The following is a 21,930-nucleotide window of genomic DNA, read 5'->3' on the forward strand; positions in this document are numbered from 1 at the left end:
TTTTAAATATTAAATCAGATGTTATGATTGATTAATTTGAACCATTTTTCAAAAAAACAGTTTCTACCAATGGAACGGTTACTTTTGCTTAAGTGAAAAATATGTTGAGGTTTGCTGGGTCCAATTTTCAATTTTCTCTGATAGTAATAGCTACATTACTTGAGTAATACTATTTAAAAGTAACCCTACTCTGGAGAACAATTTCTGGATGCTCTACCCATCTAAGAGCGACTTTTTTGAGCTTTACATCATGTTATGGATGTTTGATTAATCTCCCATGTTGTTAACGGCTTAATGGAGAAACATCCTGAAGGCAGAATGTCAGAAAGTAAGTATTTAAGCCTCCTTTAGTTGGGGAGGAAACGTTTCTTTGGGATAAGTACAGGAAGATATAAAATAAAATAAAAATCCTAAGTAACATAAATTTTTAATAATTTTTGCTCCTTGCAGAGTGAAAGATTTGAAGCATTTATTTGCTGTGATTTTGATTATTATGGTTTGCAGACAATGAAAATTCAACATGCCAGAAAATAATGAAAAACAAATATTTCAAAACAAATTTCAGAATTCTAAAATTTTTATTTCTATGCTACTAATGCTTATTCCTTTTCCATGAATCAGTTCACAAAAGAACCTGGCTCCTCAGAGGCCCGTTTCCAAGCATGTTTATAGAAAGTTAAGTGGAAGGAAAACGTGCACCAGTAACAAGAACGATCAATGGTAAATATTATTATGACATAATCTTTAAAAGAAAACTTGTAGAAAATGAGAATCTGCAATGCAAACAATGGAAAACAAAAAAGCCTGTTACACAAAAATAGTGCTGCCAAACGAATAACTGATGATAAAATGCAGTGAGAACCATGCAGAAGTTATCCTGCAGTATTTGCAAATGCACACCACTTGAATCTTTTCATATTTTGTCCTTTCACAACCACAACCTTCAATTTAATTTTGGGTTTTCAATACAATAAACCAAAAAAAAAAACATCAATATTTATTGGAGTGTCTTGTTGTCACACAGCAGCAGATATTCCCTTACAGAGTCAGGAACGTTCAGGTCACACACAGCTGAGTGACAGCGGGCTCCTAAATGCTGACGCACAGCACAACGGCAGAGATGCTGCAAGGATCGAGGCTGAGTGCTCCTCTGACGCAGCGAGCGGAGAAACAACAGGTGCTCCTGGGAAAGCTGCAGGCAGAAACAGAGACATGAGAGCAAACGACCAGAGAGCGGATTTAACACCTCAGAGAGCTCACCGTGTCAGGAGGCAGAGAGTCTGACCAATCACAGGGCGGGATGGATGTGTACGAGTTCAGCATCACGCCCAGAACATCAGGATACCAGGCCAGCTGTTTCAGCATCTGGAACAGATCGAAGTTCAGTCAATTCATAAACCTGACACAGCACCAGATGAGGTAAATAAACCCTTTTTATTTCTGTAAATATGCCAAATAAGGGGAACAATCTGTTTCCTTGTGAAGCTTTTTTAATTCTTTATTTTTTCAGAAATACAAATTTACAACTTAAAGGGATAGAGTTATGTATTTTCTGGTCACATTGCCATTTTACAGCACAATCAAGTAAGTATGTTGCCTTGAGATGCTATAGAAATGCTGTAGATATCAAATATGGCTTAAAAGAAATTTGAATTCATAATTTAGCATCTTTAAATTGGTCCTCTGTCTCTTTAGGAATCTCCAGCTCTTTCTGAAACTCCGCCTTCAGGAAGTCATTACAACTCCTCAATTAACTCTTAAACAATATTTTTACCAGCCTTGCAGAAATAAGTTGCTGGTACAATAAGCAGATACGCAATTCCACCAGGTGTCTACTAATTGTTCCTGGCTAGTCTGAAGGAGCGGAGAAGGGAAGGGCTGCTCCATCAGGTGGAGACATTTGGGCATTCCCAAAAACATACCAATGGTCCACCCCTGAACGCCACACAGCCTCCAACAATTAGCACCAGTTGGATCATAATGTGGTTTTTGCTTTGGTGTTATAAAAATTCAGGGTTGCCAGTAAAGATTCAACAACTTAAAATAAGTCATTTGTTAATTTATCTATAATATGTGGATGCAAAACTGGTTTTAGAGTTTCATAATATAATCCAAAGAAGGAAACTGGTGGAGCACTAGACTCGTAAAGTTTGGAGAACTGTCAGTCTTCAATCTGAGGGAATAAAAGATGACTTGAGAGTTTTTAAGAATCAGAAGCAAAGGTCTAAATTTTAATTTGGTTTTTCATGAAAATAAAAAGCAGGCATGCATATTTGCTTGTATATCAGCTCAGTGTTGGTTAAACCTTCGGTGAAACAGGTTTCGCTCCATAGTTCAGAAGGGATCGTGCTATGGCTTCAGACTGCTGAGTCGGGTAATCTTCCACAACCTTAAAAAACAGCAACAAAAACAGGGTTTATGCTGCTTTCTGGCTTAGAATTAGTATCCATCTCATCCCGGCTGTTATGCAAACAGTGTGTACCTGCAGCAGACAGTCCATTGGTGTGTATCCTGCACAGTTCTCAACATCAGCCTTCGCTCCATGCTGCAGGAGGACGTCTACAATCCTGCAGCAGCAGTTTGCGCAGGCATTGTGCAGCGGGGTGTGTTGCTTCCTGCCTGCAGTCTGGGGATTAGCTCCTGCATCCAGCAGCTTCTGGATCACACGGAGGTATCTCCCAGCTTCGGACGGCCTCTCGGCTCCAGAGCAAGCAGCATTCAGGGGCGTCTCTCCCTCTCGGTTGGTGGCTAAAACATCGGCGCCGTGGCTGAGGAAGAGCTGGACGTGCTCCTCCAGGCCTCGCTGAGCTGCCACATGCAGAGGGGTGAGCCTCGAGTCCCGGCTTCGCACGTTGATGTCTGCGCCTCCTTCTAAAAGCCGCTTAGCACAGCTGGGAAACAGTCAAATCCTGATTATTTATGCATTAGAGTTTTTCTTAACATTAGACACAAAAGTGATACCATGTTTACCTGCTCCTGTTTTTTTATGGTATAAAAATATGAGACCATAAATCACTTTGAAACTTTTCCCTGCATAAGTGACATACATCCTGTGCAATTCAATTTAAAAACAGTCAAATATGTTAGGGGAAAGTAAAAATGAAATCTGCACAACAGTAAACACATTTTCTTTGATTCAGTTTTGATGTTCAATCTTCTTGGGATCAGTATCCCACACCTTGATTTGATAAAAAGTTATGAAGTCAAAACTTTCCAAACATTCTCACATTTCCTCACATTCACAACTAAAATTTGATAGACGTGAATCAATTTCATTACTTCATAAAAACAGTTATTCTTTTGTTGATTTGGTTGGATGTTTGAACTGATTCTGTTGTACAAAAATGAACTGTTCGTCCAGCTTTTGAGCAAACAACTGGATGTTTTAACAAAAAGTGAAAAGTAACCCCATAACATGATACTGGTTTAGTGCTTTTTCCCCTTGTTCTTATCAAACAGTAACAGGTCATTAACCCAAATGATGCTGGAAGATTTTTGCATTCCTGGATGTTTTTCTCAGAAAAAAGCTCTATGCTTTCTCACTTTATGGAGGAAATATTACTTTTGAAGCTCAAATCTGCACTGTGCCATGAAGTAGGAATGTTTGTGATATTTGCGCTAATCTATGATGTTAAATGTGACTTTTTAGCAATTACCATATGAATCACAGACTGAAATTTAACATCAAGTAAGGCTGACCAATGTTTTTGGCCAATTTTTAGAAATATTTGCAGTAAAATTCAGAAGAAAATATGGGCATATGTAGCTTTTGTGTGAATTTTCCTGATTTGTGAAAAGCTGAAAGGATTAATTGATGGAATTTGGAGTCTAAAGGGCCACATGAAAAGCTACGGCGGGCCAGATTTAGTCCCTGGGCCTTGATGCATGTGATTTACAGTATAATCGGTTTGACCACTCACTGGAATGACTGGGCAGAGGTACAGAGGTGAAGAGGAGCACTGCCATCTGCTGCCAATAACTGAGCACTTCAGGATCTGCTCCATGGGAGAGCAGCAGCTGGACGCAGACAGGGTGACCACCTATGCAGGCGTCGTGGAGCGCCGTGTTGCCTCCAGGGTTGGCGTTCACCTCAGCACCACGAAACAGCAGCTCCTCCACACACGCCGTGTGACCCCGGCTGGCAGCCAGGCGTAAGGCCGATGTTTGTTTCACCTTGGAGCTCAGCGTCCACATGCCTGATGAAAACAGCAGCGTTACTGGCATTGCTATCACTTAAATTAACAATATAAACTAAAATAACTGAGGCATACCCATTTCTGGAGCCCACACCATCTCCTCATGCACCGTCTCCATCAGGGCGTTGACCATTGCAGGGTCTTTCAGCACAGCGTAAACTCCCTTTATGTCTCCGCACATGAAGGTGTTGTGGATGCTGGTGTCTCTGCAGCGGTTCTGGGGTGGAGAGGCTCTGACCTCTTGGAGCCGCTGCTGCCTGGGAGGGAGTCGGGGGGCCCGAGGCAGCGGAGGCCGGATCATGGCTCTCCTTTGAGCCAAAGCTCGCCGTTCATCCTCCCAGTCCTGGAGCTCCTGCTCCAGTCTGAGAGAGCGTAGTGAGGTAGAGGAGAATGGGAATGTGTCCTTGGACATAACACCCTACAATTAATCCCATACAGTAAAACCAATGAGAGCATGGCAAACAAACAGGAATTATTAACTCTATTCAAACCCCTTGCGTATAAGAGATGAGCAGTGTTGCTTATAGAAATGTAAGCAAAGAGCTTTCACTCACCCTCTAGTGGAAATGAGTTTCTATGGAATCCAAACAAATATAAAGCAATTTACAAAAACTGGATCCATTTCTGCTATAAGTTAAACTCATACAAAAAAAGAAATCCTTCTGAATCAAATGCCCTTCATTTGTGCACAGTCACAAGATAACTGCTCAAATAAGTTCAACACTGGATATTTTTAGATCAGAATGCAAACTGATACTCGCACTATTTAATGTCACCACTAGATGGCAGCATTAGCCTTACGTATAAAAAGCAGAGCACAGATGTTGACATCTAATACGCCACAAAGGACGAAATGAACTGAACTTAGTAATTCATAAAGCAGCTTACCATTTTTACTTATTCATTTGTTTACTTCAGGCTGGAAAAAATGAATCAAAGAAGAGTAAAATGAAGACGTGACAGTAATAACGATTGTCATCAAGTAAAAAGCTAACGACTAATAATTTGAAACCCCGAAATACGGAAGAATTAAAAAAAATTACCCTCCTTATATTCGGAAACAACGGGCTTTTGAGAATTATTATTTTTTGACAGAAGTTCTGTAATCTTAAAAGTTTGCGCTTAAATACGAACAGAGTATTCTAGATGTTAGAGAAGCTTTTTTAGCTAACCGACGCTACCTGAAGGAGCAGAGAACCCTCTTGACCGACGTCAACTGAATGCGTGAGTGCTCGTGACGTCAGCGAGTCGCGTTCGAACGTAATGGCGGGGTACCAAGAAGTAGCAAGCTGAAGAAAAGTTGCCTTCTGGTCAATACTGCTTAGTAATTTTAAAAAAGAAGAAGTTTTGGGGACAAAAACGACTCTCATTATCTGTCATTTATTGAATGGCATTCGATTTCAGTTTGGTGTATTTATCTGAACTCAACAGACTCGGCTTTCATCGTGATATTCCTTGACTGCTATGGTGAGTTATACTCCATCAATCTGAACAGCTAACTGAGTTAACAACAATGCTAGTGGATAGTTTACGTTTGTTAAACCCGTCCCTTGTTGTTTCTTGTGTTTAAATCGTTTGTCTCTCTGTTACAGACCTGCAAACTGAGCGGCCTCTTCAGCCTGGACGAGGACTTTGATGATGAGGTAACACACCTGATTCATATGTCCGATTATCAGTGTCCTCTTTCCATTCGGTGACCTGCTGACCTCTGTTTGCTTCCTGTTGACCCAGGACGTGCTGGGCAGAGACTGGAGCCCTTGTTCGGTAGCAGGGCCATCCAAAGCGGCAGCTGCGGTGCCATCCTGCAGCCTGCGGGCTTCTTCTGTCTCTCACAGAGACCAGGAGAAAACATGCCATCAGCCAACGGGAGAGAAACTGGCTGAACTGTGCAATGGCGCCGTGCACAGTGGTGCTGCACAAACTGTTGCTCAGGGGTTGAGGCAGATCTCCTCTTCCTCCGCTTCCTCTAACACAGCCTGCACAGCTCAGGATGATTTTGATGACTGGGACATTGACCTGGCAGACCTGGATGAATGTGACAGTCAAACAAGGCAGCTTTCGACACCTGCCGCAGCTGAGCCTCCATCTTCAGTGAAAACACTGAGGCCTTCTACATATGTCACAATCCAAACGCCTCCTACTCGGAACCTGCGGGACACTTCTAGCTACTGTAGCTCTATTGCAGCTCCACAGAATCTTTCTTCTGCACATCTGCAGCCTCCGAGTACCAGTTGTGCTTCATTCCCTGCAGCTCCTCCACAGCCTCAAAGCAGCTTTTTCAGGATTCCTGCTGTTTCCCCGGCACCCAGCAGCTTTTCCAGGATTCCTGCCGTTTCCCCGGCACCCAGCAGCTTTTCCAGGATTCCTGCCGTTTCCCCGGCACCCAGCAGCTTTTCCAGGATTCCTGCCGTTTCCCCGGCACCCAGCAGCTTTTCCAGGATTCCTGCCGTTTCCCCGGCACCCAGCAGCTTTTCCAGGACTCCCAGCCATCCTCAGCAGCTACAGAAGCCGTGGATGACTCCACAAGCCACCTCTCAAGCTCGAAGTCTCTTTAATATGGTCTCCCCGGGGCCTCCCGCCTCTGTCAACTCCTCTGCCTTGAGCCCACATCCTCTGCACACACCGGTCCTCACCAACCGCCTGGTCCAGCTGGTGTCTGCGTCCAGCAAACTTCCCAGGAAGAGGCAGCGCTCCGAGGCACACCAACCCCAAACAAGACGCTTCCCTGGTCCTGCAGGCCTGCTGCCGCAGCAGGTTGGCTCCTTTTCTGATGTTTTGTTTTTCATAACTTGTTTTTAAAGGCGTATGAGCTTATTTTCTCCTCTCAGCCTCAGGGTCAGAATCTGGACGAGATCGTGGTTTCCGTTCCTAGCACTCCTTCTCATGGGGCTGTGGCTCGACTGCAGAGTCAGGTAAAGAAAACCCCACAGGCAAACCACTGGACATATCAATACAAAAAGCAAGCAACTTCTAAATAACTTGTGTTGCAGAAAGTGAAAACTATTCCCTCAAGCTAATAGAATTAAACATTTCTCTCCAGCCTGCAAATATTCCCACTGGAGGAAACCCAAATCTTGCACCATTTAGAAATTTAATTAAGTTGATTTTGGATTAATGTTCTTTTTAGCGCCTTATAAATGAACTGATTGCAGCAGATATAATTTGGTCAGTGTTTACAATGGGGCATGACCAGATTTTCAATATTTGCTGTAATTTATTGCTTTTATCTGTAGAATAGAGCTGCACTACACAGTGTTTCAAATTATTATGCAAATTTTCTCAGATTTTTCTAAATGGTCAATGCAAATGATGGTCAGTTCAATTTTCAAGTCGTGAACTATTACAGTATAAATCAAATTTTACTGAACAAAGCTCCCCATGAGAACAGTATTCTTTTCAAAAAATAAAAAACTCAAAATCCACTGTTCCAAGTTATTATGCACAGCAGAGTTTCTTACATCTTATGGATTATAAAGAACTGCAAACGGTCATTCTTTGAATGTGCAGCATGAAGTGGTCACATGCACTAAAATCAAAAGCTAATTCAACCAAAAACATCTTAACAGACAGAGTTACATGTTAACATAGGACCTTCTTTATATCACCTGCACAATTCTTGCCTCCATTGAACTTGTGAGTTTGTGGAAAGTTTCTGCTTGAATTTCTTTGCAGGATGACAGAAAACCTTTCCAGAGCTGCTGTTTTGATATGAACTGCATCCCACCCTCAAATCTTCTGCTGGAGGAAACTCCAAAGGTTCCCAATAGGGTCAGAGGTCAGAGGAGGATGGTGACCCCACCATGAGTTTCTCCCCTTTCATGCCCATAGCAGCCAATGACAGAGTGGTGTTCCTTGCAGCATGAGATGGTGCATTGTCATGCATGAAGATGACAATCAGTCAGCTCAGTCAGAAAGTCCATGTACTTTGCTGAGGTCATTTTCACACCTTAGGGGACTCTGAAGGGGCCGACCAGCTCTCTCTCTCCCCATGATTTGGGCCCAAAGCATGACTCCACCACCTCCTTGCTGACGTCACAGCCAAATTGGGACGTGGTGGCCATCTACCATCAATCACTACTGCGTCCATCTGGACCATTCAGGGTTGCACAGCAGTCATCAGTGAACAAGTCTGTTTGAAAATGAATCTTCATGTCTGGCTGGGCCCACTGTGACCGTTTCTGCTTGTGAGCTGGTTAGGGGTTTCTATTAAGATATAGTCTGGATTAATATCAGCAAATGAGTTCTAATGCAGACTTGTTTCTAAATTTGTTTTTGGGTTTCCATGCTTAGGTTTGATCTGCCTCATTTATTGTTTTCCCTTATAGATAATAACCACAACATAAAGGCATTCAGCATCAAAATGATTTAAAATCTGCTTCAGTAGAGTCTTTATCTCTGTGGATATATATTTCTTTCCTTTTGGGTGTTTGTCAAACTTTCTTTATCACCTACTGCTGAATGACTGCTCCATGCTTTCATTGCATTCTGGGAAATTGCTGCTTTTAAGTTGTTGTTCTCCTCTGTCACAGCTGCTGATCTGCTGTTTTTCCCCATCATCAGCGGTAGCCTGTGTCCGCGCTCTGCACGGCGCGACGTCCCTTCTGACTGATTAAGAACATTTTCTTCCTCTTTACAGCACAGAGGATGTAAACAAAATGATTTTTTTTTTCTAAGCATTTCCTAACCAGTCCAGTTCCTGGTTCTGGTTTGCAGAACTGGGCTGTTTGGTTTATCAGATTTCATTTCCAACTACAGTTTTGGCCTCTAACTGTAATGAAATTAAGAGTCCTGCTTTGTGTTTCACTGCTGAGTCATTACGCATTTTTGTAATATTAATTTTCTTCTATCTTCAAGGCTGTCCTGTGTTTACTCAGACCAAGGGGATTTTTCAGTTATATTGCTGTCAGGGTTTAATGAGAATAATAATGAGTCAAAAAAAAAAACAATCTTGCTTAATTTATTTGTGGTCCCACAGGCCAGTAGTTCTGAACAGAAACAGTTTTAAGATTATGGCTAATTAACTGGAGTGCAGTTTTAGTACAAAGTTGTTCTGATTGGTGAATTGTTTTCTGACTCTATAGGTTGTGATAAATCCAATTTATTTCTCTCTTTCTAATCTATCACTTTGATGCTTTCATCTCTTCTTTAGCATCTGCAACAAATATCTGCCTCAGTTGGGGGTTTACTGCAGTGAGATTCATCCAAAAAGTATTAATATATTAGTAAATAAAATGGAATTGGTGACAGTGGAACTTATAACCATCCTTTGCAATCTTCTGCACACTGATGAATTTGATATTTTGGGCTAAATACAAATCATATGACACAAACAAGTTCATATTGTTTGGTGTCTGTAAAATGAACCATTTCAAATCCTGCGGTATGTAAAGTCACAACTCAGCAGTCACTGCTCGTCACGTGGCAACCCAGTCTGAGGTCCAAGCACGTTTGATCAGCTGGTTTTATATCTGCACAATGTCTGCTGGAACTTACCCTCCAGAAACCACTTACTGCATTCTCGCTGGTTGTGCAGGAGGCTCCACTTCTGCTTTACAAGGACGTACAGTTGTATAACTGCACATCTGTTTGCAGTCATTTTTATGTGTGAGCGTAAACATTGAGTTGGGGTGTGTGGCCAGCAGCAGTTTATTTGGATTTAAAGTGACAGGAGATCCTAAAGTAGCTCATTGTGTTATGATCTAACAGTGATTTTGTGCAAAAAAACTGTAATAAACATGTTCCAAGTTGCCCATAGACCCATCCTAACCTGTTCATGAAAGCATCCTTTAACTCTCTGTGTGTTGGTCTACATCTGAAAGTTGGAAAACTTTCAGATTTACAAATACTTCTGAAAGGCACTGAATGTGTCTCGTCATTAAGGACGCTGTCCCTTCTGTCGTTCCAGTGTTCCAGCTCACAGTCTGAGGAAGAGGAGTTCAGTGGCTGCGCCTGGGCGGCGATGAAGGCTGAGATGGGACTGGATGAGAGAAATCCGTCGTGCTTCCTGCATACCTACAGTGTCGTCATGGTGCTCCGAAAGGTAGCGGACTCCTGTACTTCCTGTCAGCGCTGCTGAGTATTTAGGTCAAGCGTTTTTTAACAATGATTCATCATCTATAATAACAGCCTGTGTGACAGCTGGGGGTCTATTGGCATAATCAAGACAAACGACGGCGCAGCTCTTGAGGTGTTTTATGATTATAAAAAGTATGATCACTAATCAGTCACACTAATAGAGACTCTGCTGCAGCTCTGTTCCCACTGTGAGTAGAAACCACTGGAGGCAGCGTCTGAATCTGAGCGCACATGTCGGCCTCTGCAGCGGCCCTCCATTCACATGCGAGTACAGAGTCACTGGGAGGATGCCGGCTGAGCTTGATGAGGTTAAGCTCCTCACAATAATATCAGCTTCCCAAAATCTGTGTTTGCATCACTGAGCAAATTAGCGCGCAGCTTGAGCTTGTTCCATCTAATGAAGTGGAAAGAGAGGATCATCCCAGCGGTAAATCCTGCTCAGATCTGCGAATTTATATCAGGACATCCTTATAGCTGCTGTTTGTGTTAATGAATCAACAGTGAAAGCAGTGATATTTAAGGCAGAGGTGATTAAGATGCTCACTCAGTGGATGTGTTAGAGGAGATGAAAGCAGGAGGAATTAAAGGGCCGGTTTTCCTTGCAAGCAATTTGTCACACTGACAAAACCTCTCAGCGTAAATATGAAGTAAATAAAGCCGCAGCAGCACCTGAGGAAATGTTGAGACAAATCAATCACACGCTTCTGAACTTCCAAATGTGTCTTCGCTCTGATCAAGGAAAGGAATCACAAGAACACAGACTCAAAATAATTTCATCGGCTTTAATTAATTGGCAGATCAGGTGGTGATAAATCTGCTCTCCCCTTTTATATCTTAACAAATGGCATAAACTTTGATGCTACTATTTAATCTAACAAAGATATTATTATAATTGGATATTAAGAAATATAACATTAGGTATGGGCAATGTGGACCGTTGAAACATTTATTTTTAGGCTCTGTATGCATGGCACAGCATTCGCAGCACCAAAAACAAATATTTTTCTTAAAAAATATTTCCATTTATACTGTTTACTGAAAAAAGTGTGATTTATTTCATTCTAAACTGCACACTATCATATTTTCAAATTTATTGATTCTCTCATGGAACAAGCAGTGGAAAATAAAAACATTTCTGGTCATTTTTATTTATCATCCGTCACTGAAATTTATCACAATTACAATAAATTAAAATTCTTATAAATTTTTCACAGTAAATACTAAACAATGCATTACATCCCCAACCCTACATAATCTATTGTTTACTAATTGTATTAGTTGAAACATTTTTGGAACTGTTTATTAAAGAAATTGCCTGACTGCGACCCACAAACACAAATAATGCTCTGTGAAAACATTCTGTTTCTGATCAGCTTCCTTTGGACACAAGTCACAAAGAAATGCGATTATTATAAACTGCATTTAATCTCATCTTCAAATTTATCAATAGTTTCTTTGAAGAAATAGTGAATAAGATAATAAAACTAACGATCCCTGACATTGCAAACAGTTTTAATCATCCTTAACTGGAATTTCTTAGGACGACGATAAATGATAAACAAAACATGAATCAAGTTTGAATTGTTCTGGTTTCTAAAAGCCTTTTTAGGGTTGTATAACACATGCAACATTAACAGTATGTGAACAGGAAACATTAACCTGTCTTCTTTTTAAAGCCTCAAGGAAAAAGAAAGTTAAAATGTTTGATTTTTCTTCTTGTCCAATCAGGCTGCTCTAAAACAGCTCCCCAGAAACAAAGTGCCCAACATGGCTGTTCTGCTGAAGAGCATCATCCACACGAACGCCGACGCTAAGGCTGTTTTTAAAGACCCAACAGGTAAAACACACAGAAACATTTTATTTGAAGAAATGTCATATCATGTCATAAACATGCTATAACACCTGTTACAAACATGAAGGAGTTTTCATGACTGTTTGTGACATGAAGCGTCATTTAGTAAATAATGAGCCTCTTAATGCAAATTTGCATTAAATGTTTCATTACAAGTGCATTAAAAGTGTCAACTTATCATTATTTTGTAAATAATTACATGTTTATACAAAGTTACATTAAAAGAGTCAGCTTTGCATTAAAAGTGTCATTATGTACCAAATGACACTTCATGTTTATCACTGTTATGTCAGGTTTAAGTCTGTAATGTCAGACTTATGCACACTGCTTCAAATAAAGTGTTACCAAATATTATAAATCAAATCAGGAGTTTATGTGAAATGTGAAACATGTTCTTTTGGGAGTTGTTGAATCTGGAGAAACACTGAAAAACACTCATTCTGGTTTAAAAACCAAAAGAAGAGATTTCAACCCACAGGGAGAGCAGTGAGATGTTTTGTTTTTTGTTTTTTTTTTCCCTCCCCCACTTTTGACATTTGCTCTTGGAGCATTGGCCTCGCTCCACGTGGCATTGACAGCAAAAGTTCAGCTGCTATAACAAGCTTGGCTGCACACACACACTCATGCATGCAGGGCACATGCAGGCCAGTCCACGTGTCCCGCGTCTGCAGCAGGAAGCTTCCGAATGTCCTGAACTTGTCCCCTCTCCTGCGCCGTCCGACTCCTTCCTCTGATCCAACGCACAGCCTGTTGCCATGGGCTCCTGAGCGCTGCCGCATACGGTGGAGCTGATTATCAGCAGGAGTGGATGTTTTTCAGCTCTGGACCTAAGTGCCTATTAGTGATTCAGTTATAGTGGACCGGCGTCGGTGGTGGGTGGGTATTAGGTGCTTCTGACACCAAGAGTGACTGTTCCTCTCCGTAATGAGCCTCCCGCCCACTGGAAGCTCTGCAGCCTGTTTCCATAAGAGCCGCAACATTTTCTCACTCCTACAATCTGATTTCTAATAGTAGGAATGTAATTCTCAGTTTTCAACTAAATAACATCTCGGCGCCTTCAGCTGCACAAATATCATTGTGGAAGTGGAAAGTAACAGCTTGTTGTAGGTCAATGAAGTTAAAATATAGTATAAGAAATAAAATGCAGAAAAAGGATTTTTGTTTTGACATGCTTAAAACAAAATGTCAGACAAATGTAACCCAGGTTTTTATGCGTTTACTGACAAACTATATCAATCTGTTCCTCTAGTTTCTTGAGAATTATTGTGGAAATTCACGTAAAATCAACAAATCCCCACACTTTTTAGTGCTAATAAATAACTGGGAGTTCATAGCAGATTTTTCTCAAAAATTGTCAAAAAAGTTTCATACTTGTACTTAACAGCTGCATTAGCATTAATCGATGTCAGATTACAGTCCATCATCTATCCATTGAGTGATAAAAAGTTGTATTTATTATCATAAATAAGTGCAAATATTTCCAAATTAGTACAAGCAATTAGATTTTTTATTTATTTATTTTTGCTAAAAATTGCAAAAAGTATCACAAAATCCTGAGGAACTGAAAAGATATTCAATAATATTTAATTTGAAGAATTTATTGGTGTTTTAACAGTTTGTGAACAGAGTTTATCAATACATTCTGGTGCAACTGGCCCTTTGAGAGCCTTTAGGATCTTGATTTGGCCCAAAATGAATTTGACACTGCTGATCTAAAACAAAGGATGCATCAGCAGTTAAAAACAGGCTTCTAACATCGACTGTTACATTGAGTAATATTTTCTATTATCAGACATGGTGGCGGTGGTGTCATGATGTGGGGAAGCTGTGCTTCTTCAGGACCTCATCAACTTGCAGTAAACTTTAAGCTCTCTGTTATGACCTCTATGTAATCATTGTCCTGCTGATATTTTTCTCTAGAGCTTATATTTAGAGTACAGTTCTGTAAAGCAGTTTCTTCAGGGTGGCTAGAGGAAATCCAGATTGTGCTCTGGATTTTTGCTGATGTTTTCCACCCAGCAGCCAAGAAAAGTAAAATCTGAGAGAGATCAGCTGGTGAAAAAGCAAATCTTCCTGAGCTTTCCCAGCAGGAGAGCAGCTGCTCCTTCATATTTCTGGGGTCTGGTGGATATGTTGCCTCTATGCATGGCTGTAATTCTCAGTCATTGAGGAGCTGAAGTGTTTCAGAAAGGTATTTCCACGCGCTCGATTTCTAACAAAATCCTCATTTTAGAGCAAATGTTCAATTGAAAATGTCCCGCTGTGAAAAGCTGTCTGCAGCACTTATTGTAAAGGCCAGAAACAATTTGTCACTGTTTTTCTGAACATTTCTTTGTCTTAATGCATGAAATTTTCTCTTTTTTTCCCCCCTAAATTCATCCATATTTAGAAAGTTTAATATTTGTGTTGTGCTTGTGTGGCTGAATAAGTATCAGAACAGCAGAATAGATTTATTTTGCATATTCTTTTGGCTTCTTGTAGCTCTGTTATCTTTCTACATCTGATTTACGTCTCATCTCATCTTTACAGTTGAAACCAGAAGTTTCTCATCACTTGGCATTTACCAAAAGCCACAATGAAAGAGAAGAGAAAACAAATACATTTTAAATGAATAGAATAGGTTTTTAAGGACACATAAAAAGCATTTGAATGATCTCTTTTAATGCCAGTATGTGTTATTCATTTATTTATTCTTTATTCTGACATACACGTTTATTTCTACTTGTTTGCTTTCTTTTCCTTCCCAAATATATCTCTGATTCTATTTTAATCAGAGAGCAAAAAAAATACTGAAAATTATTAAAAGATTAAAACAAAAAGCGTATTCTTATCCACATGTTTATCAATTTAATTTTTGTTGTGACACTAATTGATGATCTGTGTTTTGTTTTATTTTCAATGTATTATTTAGACTTTTTTAATTTATTGCTGCTACTCATTCTGTTATCTGGTTAATTATTTTGTAGATCAATACCACTTCTTGCTTTTTGCCAGTTTGTAATGTTTTTGTCACATACGCACTAATTGGTGAATTTAAAAAGACATCAGTGATCAGATTTAGCTAATTTTCTCTTGATCGGCTTCTGATCTTTGATGTATTTAGTTCAAATCTGATTCCCTTCCACCCTCCAGTTTGATATATCAAAAGTAATCATTGTCACTAGTTGTGAATTTAAGCACTTCGACTAACAGCATTTTGTTAGAAGAATAAAATCTGAGTGTAAGCTTTGCTTTACAAATGGGAGATGATTGCATTTGAAATTCCTCCATTTATTTATTAATTTCTTTGTTTGATTTAAAGCTACTGCCTCTATCAAAGCAACGGCAGCACATTTTCCTCTTTTTTTGATCATAAACTTCTTTTCATCTTGTATGATTTGTGGCTAAAGGGGAGATTCAGGGAACGGTGCATCGGCGTCTCTTAGAAGAAAGATGTGAGGAGTTAAAAGCCGGAGCTGTGCTGCTCCTCAAGCAGGTGAGACTCGTTAGAAAACGCTTCATGTGCTTGACCTGAAACTGATTGCAGCTATTAATAATCAGTTTGGCTTTCTTTTGGTGAACAGGTGGGTGTTTTTTCTCCATCCCATCGCAACCACTACCTGAATGTGACACCCAATAACCTGCTGCGGATCTACTCTCCTGCTGGGGTCAGTCTGTCCACTCAGCTCCCCCCGTTTGTCTTGGTGAGCACCGGCTGGGGACGGGAACCACAGCAAACCCATAAAACCATGTTTTAAAACCTTCCTCACAAGCTTTTAAACCCCGTTTGTCCGCCTCCTGCAGGAGCCAACGGTGTCGTCACCGACCTCGGCTCCAGCCGTCCCTCGGGAGCCGGTGTCTCTGATGCAGCTGGAGTTTGACGAAGAGGATGACGAAGGGAAAAAGGACAAAGGATGCACAGAGGGAGGCGAGGCACTTCATGTGCAAAGGATTTGTCAGGGGAACAAATCGGTTAACGGCAGCAGGAATCCAGCACAGCAGGAACAAGACTGGGACGCAGGTTGGACACGGATTATAAAACTCTGAGTTATGGGTGAAAAACAGAAATGTTCAGTGATTTCTGCCTAATCGTGATTCTGTAGGTCACCAACAACTAAACTTTGATGTGCTACTTTAAAGTTTCTCCTCTGAGCTACAGAAAGCCAGTGTAGGGACTTGAGAACTGGGCGATGTGCTCTATCGTTCTGGTTTTAGTCAGAACACCAGCAGCTGTATTCTGGATCTGATTGAGTTTTTTAGTCGGACCTGTAAATACACTGCTGCAGTAAAGATAAACATATGGATGAGTTTCTCCAGATCTTGCTGAGACGTTGTCTTCCAATCCTGAAAATGTTCTTCAGGTATCAGAAGGCCAACTTTGTAACTGTATTTATGTGACTCTGAACGTTCAGATTGTTTCCGGCTGTAATTCAGTGATTGGACGGATTCATCGTAACGTAGAGCTGTGCATCGTCCTCGTGTTTATGCTAGCTAATCTTGTTTCCTGTCATAACCTGAGCTGGTGAGAAACACAATACAAAGGCTCTGCCTCTGGATTTTTGTTGAGGAAAAACATAAAATGTGATTAATTCCATTAAAGATGTCTAAATGTTAAAATCTATGCTATTAATTCGTCAAACTTAACACATTAAAGTTCTGTCTGTATGCAAAGACTTTATGATACTTGGTATAAACAGGCAACAGCTTTTACACTTCAAACTTTTGCAACACTAATCCAAATGTATTGCAGCCCTAATTAATATGCTGGATTTCCAGGTATAAGGTGATTAATTTACCTGCATTGCTCCAGTAATTGAGCTAAACCTGGATGTTCCCATGGGCCAGTTGCTTCTCATCTAGCAGGTTTCATAGTCTCGCTGTGGATTCAGGTGTGCAGGATTTGTTCTATTGTCAGGCATATTTTTGCCCTCCAGCTCATGCCTGCAGGCTCACACATGCAGTTGTTTTATCACAATCACTGCATATGTTGCTGCCTGCAAAACAGCATTTGTGTGAGAAGGTAGTGTTCGCTAACCTTTGAATATCACAGCCTTCAAGCCAAAATATCAGTGCTCATCTTTAACAGCGGTCGCTGCACTTTATGAGCAGAAATGAAAAACTTTTTCTTTTTTTTCCCCCCTCCAATTACTTAATTCCAGGAATCATTGTTGCAGTTCTGATTCTGCTGTTTGTTTGCAGATGACGACCTGGACAAACTGCTGGGAGAGATACAGGAGGACGCCTACAGCTTTTGACATCAACTTTCCTGTTTTTCTGACGTCGCAATCCTTAAAATCAATTTTCAATGAACTTGTAACTAAATATGTATATTTTATGTTTATTTTGTTTTGCAGCCAATAATGCCTGTATTTATTTTAGTTAACATTCCAGGATGGATTTATGTATTGCTGGTTTTTGACGTCACCTCAAGAAATTTCACTACATCATCTTTCTTATACGACAGACAGAAAATTGTTCTGGTAATTATGCAACATTAAAGCCGTTTTGTTGCTGGTGTTTCTTGCATTTTTCCTCTCATGTAACACAGTGATGTGTCCCCTGACTGTCCCTTCCAGGGGCTCATTGATGGAGAGGCATTTATTCAGTCCTGTCTGCATCAGGGTGGAGCCTCACTGTGACTAACAGGCTCTTGTGGAGGGATTTCCTCCTCACGCTCTGAGTCCTGCACTACGTCTGGCTCACTGTAGCAGATTCAGGTTAATCCTCAGCTGCTTTGTCGTTCCAAGGAGGGAGAAGCAGCTCAAGTGTCCTATTTAATGTTTAAGAGGGAGAGGAATTGGATGATAAAATGTGTCTCGTCTGCAGTATATGCTCTTTGTTGGAAGGTGTTTGTGCATTTAAGCGCCTTCTGTTTGGAGCCAGTGTTTTATGAAAACACAAAGACTTTCATTGAGTCTCAGGTTGATTACAGATAAGCTCTGTTTTAAATGGAAGTGAAATCTGAACGTTTTCCAAAAGTTAAAGGTTTTATTGTTGCATTTCCCACCATAGTGATGTTCTATGGAAAACCTCCACTAAATTCCTTGGAATAATATATTTTATTGACATAACATTTTTACTAAGCACTGCTTGATTTTCAAAAATCAAGCAAAATTACAAATAGAACACCAAGGACATCACACAAAATCATAGAAGAACATTTAAATATATAGCACATAAAAAGTAACAGCATAACAAAAAAAATAAAAACAGGATAATGGTCAGACTTTCAAAACTGAATAAATGCATCTTAGAATGGATAATTTATTAAACTCCAACTATTTAGGTATAATTGAGTTACAGACAATAACTATAATAAAAAAAAGCAATTCAGTTTTCTCATGTAGTGCTAATTCATGAGTGAATAAATATACTTTGAAAAAGATCCAATTATATACATAAATATATAGTCCAAAAACTACATAGACTGAAGCCATTTTCTGACTGAATCAAGGAAATGCTACTTACCCTAAACTTGTCTTTATCTGCAGTCGGAGCAATAATGAATGAAGTTGTGCTGGATGGGAATAAGGGCAAAATAAATGGTGCTATTTGAGAGTTGCAATAATGAATAAACCGATCATTAGATGGTTTCTATGTTCTGAAGAGTTATTTGTGATGTTTTAAATGGGATTTTTAGCTTTTTAGCAGCAAACACTTCAGTTGGCTGAAAACAAAGCATGGATATGGAGAAAAGCCTTTTATCCCCGAGTCATGATGCTGTGGGCTAGCATGACATTTTAAGGAAAGAATTTCTAGAAAACTGGACAAATAAATGGTTCAAAAGACAAACCATACCTTCTTACATGGACAATATAGTCCCTCATACTTTATTTATTCTCACTTCTAGGCTGTTTGGTTTAAAATTTAAAAAATGCATAATTTATTGATTGAAAAGTTTGTTCTTTTGAAGATCATTTTTCAAAGAGGCCAGTGAATATCAACAATGTACTTGAAATTTTGACTTTTTGACAAGATGAGTCTGAGTATATGATTGGTATGAGACCAGAACTTTATCTTCAGTATATCTCTTGCATCATAACCAGCAGAGGGTAGCATTTTACACCCTCCTTTTTTACAGTGCAGGTCCTGGCAGGCCTCATTAGCCTGCTGATAAGCAGATCAGATCTGATTTAGAAATCTTTGAATTAGAAAGGATCTCCAAAGCTGTGTGCTTATGGAATTGATCCTGTATTTTATTGCAAGTTGGAGCAAATCTGCACATTTGATTAATTTACCTTTTGACCTTTTGAAAAAAAAAACACCTGCGCCCCATCTTGTCAAAATATGCATCATCATTTTTATTGTCAAGGTCATAATTTTCCATGAAAGCTAAACTGTAACTAGTCCAGTTTCATCACACATTTTGTATTGGTGCAGTCAGATGACACTCCAAACAAGTATTTGATTTATTGATATTTGGAATAACAATAAGAAAGCAGATTTTGTTCTTTTGCAAACTACTGTGAACTCCTTGAAATGGCTTAAAGAAATCCCACTGGCACCAATTACTTTTTAACAAGTCTCGGCTTTTCTGTTTGCTTAAATCAAGGGGCTGTGAAATGTGAAATGAAGAAAAAACCTGGATTTCAAATCATATGTATTTGTAGGGAAGGCCATAATAAACACAATAAAGTCTCTGTTACAGCTCAGAAGACTGCAACAAAAAATAGGGTTTGGGCCATACAGGTCTCAGCTCCCATAACTAGCCGAGTGACGGCTCACCACGTCTGGCTCCGGCCTTGGCTCTGCCTCCGGATCTCATCTGCGTCCGGATCTTGGGTCTCCATGAGTGGAACAGCCGCTCCTTAAATATATCCAAGTGGACACTTCATCATAAGCACCTCCCACAATCGAACCTGACTTAAAAAACAATTAACCTGACGTCACAATCTCAAATAAGTTGCTTTCCCGTTGTATTTCTGAGGTCATTAATATGTGAAGCTTTAAAATATGGATTACATTATGACAGCTTTCCAATAACAAGATTTAAAATGAGTGATCGATTACATTCTCTAAATGTCAATCAACATAAAGAAGTGTATTTCAGTGTTATTACCTTCCAAATTAAAAAGGGAAACAAAAAAAGAATGAAAATCTGGATCTATTAATCCTGTGGATGGAAAGTTATTTAGATAGATGAAAGCAGATAATATTACTAAAGCATTAGGCTTAACTTTGAACCCAGGAGATTGTTTAATCTCTGTAAAACTACGCTCATTACCGCAGTGGGGGGAAAAAAAGCAAGATTTGCTTAATTAAGCTGCAAAGAAACCAGCAAACCCTGCAGCTGTCTGGGAGCACAGTAAATTTGATTTGGGAAAAAGAATGTGTGATCGACAGACAATGTGTGAAAGAGTGTGTGTTGGATGCAGAAACACAGATTATCTTTAAACTTTCTTTACTTTTAATGAGGGCTTTGGTGTTCCTGCAACTGGCTGAACCCAGATGAAAAGTTCAAAGTGATGTAAAAAAAAACTCTAAAGCAGTTTTTAAAATCAGCAAGCGACGAGCAGCATTCAGTTTCCTCCTATTTATTGAAAGATTTTTTTCTAAGATCCATAATAAATATTGGTGTTATTGATTGTGCTTGTCACTTAAATTAATATTTATTCAGCTTATTTATATAATGCAAAGTTTGAAAGACGCACAAAACTTAGGTTAACCCAAGCTAAATTAATTCAATTCAGTTCCATATATCTTGAGATGCAATTATACAGTAAGTCATAAAAAACAGTCAGAATCAATGTCAACAAATAGTAATTTTCTTTTAGAAAAACAAGGAGCTGAATCCCTAGAGACAGGAAAGACTATTTAGATAAAATCATGTATACTCTCCTAGGAAGCTGAAGTAAGCCTGCTTTCTGAGAGCAAAGTGCTCTTTTGAACATATGAATCTGGGGAATTGCTTCAGACAATGTGGGTTGGTTTTAAAAATATCTGTTCTGCGTTTAACCTCTAGAAAATTGAAGAAACAGGATTTTCCCCCTGATTTTCAAAACAACTCACTGCACCATTTTGGATCCCAGTGGATTTTTACTCAATTTATTTTTCTGGATTGCTTGTGATAAACACCAGTCCAGCCTAAAAACTGGATATGTGTCTAGATCTCTGAACGATCCCAACCGCCATTGTTGTCTTTCTTCTTCTTATTCTTCTTCAGTTTTATGATGGTTGACCCAGTTATGAAGGCGCACTACCGCCACCTACTGAACTGGAGTGTGGACAGGAGACGAACTACCAACTTAATTCATCTAATTAACAATTCAGCTAAATTATCTCCAACAGCTATTGTTTTTAACTGCAGTTAAAAACTAAAGAAAAAGACTTCAACCGCCAACAAACAATATATTAAAAAAAAAAACTTTCCATTTTATCTTGCGCATGCGCAATACTCAAACGAATCACCTGTTTTATATGATGAGCCTCATGGAGTTGTTTCTGTCAGTGACGGTGAATGTTTGTTTACGTAAAGTAGTTAATAGTGTTTTGGAGAATTTCTTAGATAAACTTTAGCCTCCATTTATCAGGACAAAGATGGAAAAGAGGTTTCAAAAGCGGCGGTTTGGCCAATCAAATTCCACAGCAACAGGTGAGTTAATTAACCCAACCGGTGTAGAACATTAATGATTGGATAACTTCAATAGACTACAAAAACATAATGGTAATTATTTTAATTTTACAACTAAAACAATTGAAACCTACACAACAAGCCGCTATCCCCTCAGTGTTTAATTTTCTGTTATTCTTCATTAATTTACCAGCCGGACTTTTTCTCTGTAGCCATTTTTCACGTGCTGCATTTCATCAAACTTTACAGCTTTAATT

The 21,930-nt window shown here is 39.6% G+C and overlaps 2 protein-coding genes and 2 long non-coding RNA genes across 4 annotated transcripts; 3 read left to right on the forward strand and 1 right to left on the reverse strand.

The window, feature by feature from the left end:
* Positions 1-82: 82 nt before the first annotated feature.
* Positions 83-1,110, forward strand: LOC129373869 (uncharacterized). Its single transcript, XR_008607410.1, has 3 exons — positions 83-328; positions 622-720; positions 1,025-1,110. It is a non-coding gene; the product is annotated as an uncharacterized LOC129373869 (long non-coding RNA).
* Positions 494-5,403, reverse strand: asb16 (ankyrin repeat and SOCS box containing 16). The gene is given in 8 exon segments (XM_055051964.1): positions 494-1,192; positions 1,261-1,365; positions 2,306-2,389; positions 2,483-2,891; positions 3,921-3,979; positions 3,982-4,196; positions 4,272-4,558; positions 5,378-5,403. Coding segments are annotated over 7 exon segments (1,293 nt in total). The 5' UTR covers positions 4,498-4,558; positions 5,378-5,403; the 3' UTR covers positions 494-997.
* LOC129373870 (uncharacterized) lies at positions 1,334-2,024 on the forward strand. Its single transcript, XR_008607411.1, has 3 exons — positions 1,334-1,419; positions 1,511-1,584; positions 1,696-2,024. It is a non-coding gene; the product is annotated as an uncharacterized LOC129373870 (long non-coding RNA).
* A 49-nt stretch (positions 5,404-5,452) lies between the features above and the next one.
* On the forward strand, positions 5,453-17,617 carry hrob (homologous recombination factor with OB-fold). The gene is made up of 10 exons (XM_055051973.1): positions 5,453-5,663; positions 5,789-5,839; positions 5,928-6,950; positions 7,025-7,108; positions 10,102-10,236; positions 12,000-12,108; positions 15,513-15,598; positions 15,687-15,806; positions 15,907-16,123; positions 17,302-17,617. Exons 1-10 carry the CDS (start codon positions 5,661-5,663, stop codon positions 17,355-17,357), a joined length of 1,884 nt encoding a protein of 627 aa, XP_054907948.1. The 5' UTR covers positions 5,453-5,660; the 3' UTR covers positions 17,358-17,617.
* Positions 17,618-21,930: the final 4,313 nt, after the last annotated feature.

Source organism: Poeciliopsis prolifica, unplaced genomic scaffold (assembly GCF_027474105.1).
Source record: "Poeciliopsis prolifica strain line A6 unplaced genomic scaffold, Auburn_PproV2 SCAFFOLD034, whole genome shotgun sequence".
Taxonomy (NCBI): domain Eukaryota; kingdom Metazoa; phylum Chordata; class Actinopteri; order Cyprinodontiformes; family Poeciliidae; genus Poeciliopsis; species Poeciliopsis prolifica.

Excerpts from the sequence above, each read along its gene's own strand:
- hrob (XM_055051973.1), top strand. Across the intron at positions 12,109-15,512 it reads TGTTTTTAAAGACCCAACAG|GGGAGATTCAGGGAACGGTG; the intron begins GTAAAACACACA and ends TTGTGGCTAAAG. Across the intron at positions 15,599-15,686 it reads CTGTGCTGCTCCTCAAGCAG|GTGGGTGTTTTTTCTCCATC; the intron begins GTGAGACTCGTT and ends TTTGGTGAACAG.